Source organism: Megascapheus bottae, chromosome 17, assembly GCF_031878675.1.
Source record: "Megascapheus bottae isolate mThoBot1 chromosome 17, mThoBot2.hap1, whole genome shotgun sequence".
Classification (NCBI taxonomy): domain Eukaryota; kingdom Metazoa; phylum Chordata; class Mammalia; order Rodentia; family Geomyidae; genus Megascapheus; species Megascapheus bottae.
This window is the reverse complement of record NC_143525.1, coordinates 49633166-49637939: the sequence shown is the minus strand read 5'-3', so window position 1 is coordinate 49637939 and position 4774 is coordinate 49633166. Positions and strand designations below refer to the sequence as shown.

Here is a 4774-nt window from a genome sequence, read left to right as displayed (position 1 = left end):
TGACGATGAGGTCCAGGCCGCCGCTGAGGCCGTGGCGCGCGATGCTGTCCCGCAGGTAGCCCACCGTCCTGTCTACCTGCCGCACCATCTCCCTCCTCTCGGGGGACTCGGGGCCGTACTTGTGGCCCGTGGAGTCAGGCTCCCCGAAGTACAGCGTGACCAGCGCCAAGTCCTCGTGGCTGAGCCACTCCATCACCGTGTCCACGTTTGTCCTCCACTCCTTCTCATCCTTGTAGTTGTGCCAGATGCCTTCCTTCCGGCTCAGGGTCACCGCCTCGCCTTGGTAGGTCACGTTCCCGCCCGGGTAGAAGAAGGAGCCCGTCTTTAGGCCCTGCGAGGACAGGAGGACCATGTCAGAACGGCTGGACTCCTTGTCCAGCATCCCCCGAGCCTCGCCTGCGCCTGCCTGTGCCCACGACGCAATCCAGCTTCTAAAACAGCCCTTGCTAAAGCCGGTGGCGCACGCCCGTCGTCCTCGCTGCTCGGGAGGCTGGGATCTGAGGATCATGGTTCGAGAGCAGCCCAGGCAGGCAAGTCTGAGAGGCTCCTATCCACAGTGGCTCACCAAAAGCCATAGGTGGAGCTGTGGCTCAAGTGGTAGAGTCCTAGCTGAGAGCAAAACGCAAGGATAGCACCTAGGCCTTGAATTCAAACCCCAGGACCAGCACACCTACACCCCCCCCCTTATTATGCATTATAGGAGGGCAAAACAGATTTGTGCATTCCCTGTGGACCAGGCACCACAGCTGTGGTGCCCAGGGCCCGGCTTTGGCATCCTGCACAGACAGAGCAGGGCTATTCTGACTTGAGTGGACCTGGATCTAGTAATTATAATAATAATAATAATAATAATAATAATAATTATTATTATTGTGCTGGCATTGGGGCTTGAACTTAGGGCCTCCTGCTCTTGCTTGGCTTTTTATCTCAAGGCTGGCACCCTACCCCTGGAGCCCCAGCTCCGTTTTCACCTTTGCTAGTTAGTTGCCTGAGTCTCTCAGATTTATTGGGCTCCCATCTTTGACCTCAGGCCCCAGACTGCTGGGGAGCTGGGACTGCAGGCAGAGTCACTGCCTGGCTTCCCGTCGGTCACTGGTGAAGTGAGGCTGGCTCCCTTGTTCCTTCTGCCTCACTTTGAAAACCTTTGGCTTTGGGGATAGATGTCTTCGGGAATTAGTGAGATTTGTCTTCAGTTCCGCCCCCCCCCCCCCCCGCCCTCCTCCCATTCATCTCGACTGGAAGAGATAAGCTGTGTCATGGCTGAAACTTCCTTGTTGGGTCTTAGTTCTCCTCCTTTGGCCTCCTTCCAGCGTGGAGGGGTCAGGGTGCACGGCCCCTCCCAGCACTGAGGGGTCAGAGGCCTGGGGCCCCTCCCTCCACGAGGCCCTCACCTGTCTCTGAGCCGTGATCCAGATGGGCAGACTCCCGTTATCCCACCACTGCTGGATGCCCAGGGTGGTGTGGTAGGGCAGCCTCACCGTGGTGGTGGTATTGTAGTACATGTTGTGGACCACCCCATGGTTCTCGATGTACTTTCCTGAGGGGGGACGGATGGGGGACAGGTGAACCCCCCGCCCTGGCAGCCCTCAGCGAGCACCCCGGCCGGTGACCCCAGTGGGCTCTCGGTTGGCCCTCTATGGCTTGCTGCCGACGAGCGGCTCTCAGGAGTCCTCGATGCAGGGGTGGGGTCTGTTTGGAGCGAGGTTCCCCCCGTGCTGCCCTCTGTGCCTGGTGCCCCCGCCCCTCCCCGCCCCACGTGAGGGTCGACACTCACCGGTGACCAGAGTGAAGTGGCAGGGGCTGGTCATGGTGACGAAGGCGGGGGTCATGTAGCGGGCTTTCACCCCCTCTCGAGCCATGGCGTCTAGGTTGGGGGTGTCCACGTCCTGGTCGTAGTTCCAGCGGAAGCCGTCAAAGGACACAAGCAGGAGCTTGTTCCGGGGGTGCTGCCTGCGGACCGGCGCGGTGGCCCCGGGAGGCAGGAGGCTGGCCAGAGCCCCAGCGAGGAGGACAGCCCAGTGCCTCATGTTGGGCTCTCTGGACAGGCAGGTGCACGGGATGGCTCTTGCCCAGAGGAGAGCAAAGTCCCGGCTGTCCAGGTGTCTTATCCTGTCTGTGCATCTTCAGAGATGGGTGGTGTGCAGACTTGGGCCAGCCACAGGCTCTGTCCTCAGCGCCGGGCTTGGTGTATGCAGATTGGCTTCCTTTATGGCTGACAGAGTAGCCTGGGCTTCTCAGGCCCTCCTTCATCCTTGCCTGCCTTCCCTGGGAGACTACGTTCTCAGGGGCCTTCCCTGCACCCCAGGCCCCTGGGCCCTGTTCACTCCCACCCAGGGGAACTGGTGGTGGTGGCGGGGGGCTCCTCAGCCCTTGGTGCCTTGCTTGCATCTGTTTTATGAGGATGGCTGGGGTGAGTGGGGCCGGAGCCCAAGGCGGGTGCTGTCCATGGGAGCCCCAGCCTGCCCCCCTTTCCTCTCCTTATTTGGGTTAAGAAGCCGTTGGGATGGGCGTGCCAGACAGCATGGTGGCACAGGCCAGCTCCGTGGGTGGGTTTGAGGAATTGCGATGGGATTGGACGGGGAGATGGATGGCGCGGAGCTGAGTCCTGATTCAAATCTTCACCCGTGGGCCTGCCAGCAGGGTCCCTCCTCACCTCGGCTTCTGCAGTGAATGCCACTACCTCGGTGAGCTCGAAGGCCACCCTTTGAATGAGAGCAAATGCCACCACCTTGAGTGACAATGAATGTCGCCTCCTTGGGAGATGGTGAATGCCACAACCTTGAGTGACAACAAATGCCACTGCCTTAGGTGACAGCAAAGGCCTTGAGTGACAGCAAATGCCACCATTTTGAGTGACAGTGAATGTTACCACCTTAAGTGACAGCGAATGCCACCACCTTGAGTGACAGCAAATGTTACCACCTTGAGGGACAATGAACGCCGCCACCTTGAGTGACAGTGAATGCCACCACCTCAATTGACAGTGAACGCCACTGCCTTGTGTGACAATGAATGCCACCACTCTGGGTGACAATACAGAAGCCACAGTCAGCTTTGAATGTCACACAGCCATGGCCACGGCCCCATGGGGCAGGATCTAGAAGGTGTGGGCTCAGGGTCATCCCTTCTCAGACTTATAGGGACTCACTCTCCTGTGCTCATCCATGCCCAGTGTTACCATGGACTTGGTGACACTTCTGGGTCCTGCAGGTCCCACAAGGTAAGCCGACCTCCGGCATGGAGATGGGGGGGCGTCTTGTTTTACTTATTATTTGAGTTTTCTGTCACTTGAGGGGGACCCCATCCTAGCTGATAAATGAAGCCTAGTTCTGGGAGGCATTGCTGGGGTTGAGACAGCGGGGTGGGGGGGCAGGGGCTCAGCACACGCAGGCCCCATGCAGGGTCCTGGCCTGTGGGGAGCTGTAGGTTGCTCGGAGATGATATGGGGCTACACAGTCACTGACATTTGGGGTGGGAGACCTGGAGGGCCCTACACAGCTGACTTGGGGCAGGGAGGTTGAGTGGCAGGGCCAGTAAGTCATCCCTTCCATCATTTCTTCATGGCAAGATGGCTGCCAAGAAAGAATCCCATTTCCCAGCATCCTGTGCAGCACTGTTGTATCCATGTGACCACGTCGTAGCCAATGGGAGGGAAGGAGCTGTCATGTGACCGTGCCCAGTGTCTTGGTTGCGCACAGCTTGGCTGTTTTGGAGAGCTAGGGCGTGGCTGAGATGCGGGATAGTGGAAGGTGCCTGGTTCCCTGGCTGTCCTGGGTAACGTGTTCTGCCACAAGGCCCTGGATGGCTCAACCCAAGGCTGTGTCTTCCCAGGGAGAACGAAACTCACGTCTGTCTTGCTTTGGGTTTTGGTTGTCAGTGGCTCCTCGCCCTGGCTGATGATGGAATCCCAGGTCTGGGAAGGCATTGCAGGGTTTACGCAGGGGCTTGACAGGAGGAGTGGGGGCAGGAGCAGAGGCAGGAGAGCCAGGGGCTCAGAGCTGGTGAAGCCAGGGCTGGATGCGGAGGCGGGGGACAGATTTGGGGCTCAATTGGTGAGTCCCAGGTCTTGCTGCCACCACTTCTACCCTTTTCCTTTGCCAGGCTTTATTTATTTTTATTCCTTTATAGCTTGGTTGGTTAGAATGTTATTTTCAACTATTAAACCAGAAAAGCTGGAGCTTTCTCCTGTCACCTTTCCTTATCTGAGGCCCCAGGGGAGACGGTGGCTCAGCTTTTTCCACTACATGGAATCTTGTCATTTATCCACTCTTAATGTGTTTGCAGTATGGTTTCTCTCCCCCACAAAAGCAAGAAGGCCTGTATGCTTTGGAATATAGTGTGTGTGTTTTTTTTGGAGCAGGCAGCCATGGGGTTTGCACTCAAGGCCTTAATCATAACAAGCAGGTACTCTGTCACCTGAGCCACACCCTCAGTCCTAACTGGTTTGGTTATGTTTGGGTCTCAGTGACTTGTCTGGCTGGCCTTGATCCATGTGGGACTACAGGATAGCCCTGTGCCTGGCTGATGAACCGTCGTCATCTGTGACACGTGTCACTGGCACGCTGGGTGTTCCCTGGCACATGGAGTCGGAGCAGCTTTGAGGCCTGGCCTCCTTGCCGTGTCCCAAGCCGGGTACAAGGCCTGGCACAGCTAGGGCCCGCTACAATGCTGTTGCATGACACCCATCCACCATACTCTCTGGTCAGGCAGAATGGCTTCTAAGATAAATTTTTAATTTGACCCCAGTTTTGGAGTTTGGCGCAGCTGCAGTGAG

The 4774-nt window shown here is 57.6% G+C and overlaps 1 protein-coding gene across 1 annotated transcript in view; it reads right to left on the bottom strand.

Moving 5' to 3' along the window:
• The window catches only part of Enpp7 (ectonucleotide pyrophosphatase/phosphodiesterase 7), a 5178-nt gene extending 3151 nt beyond the window's left edge, over positions 1 to 2027 (bottom strand). The window contains exons 1-3 of the mRNA XM_090351535.1: positions 1775 to 2027; positions 1392 to 1537; positions 1 to 331 (exon numbers count right to left, since the gene is read on the bottom strand). The exon at positions 1 to 331 is cut by the window's left edge and continues 296 nt beyond it. Of these exons, the coding sequence (XP_090207661.1) occupies positions 1 to 331; positions 1392 to 1537; positions 1775 to 2027 (730 nt within the window). The remainder of the gene's footprint in view (positions 332 to 1391; positions 1538 to 1774) is intronic.
• Positions 2028 to 4774: the final 2747 nt, after the last annotated feature.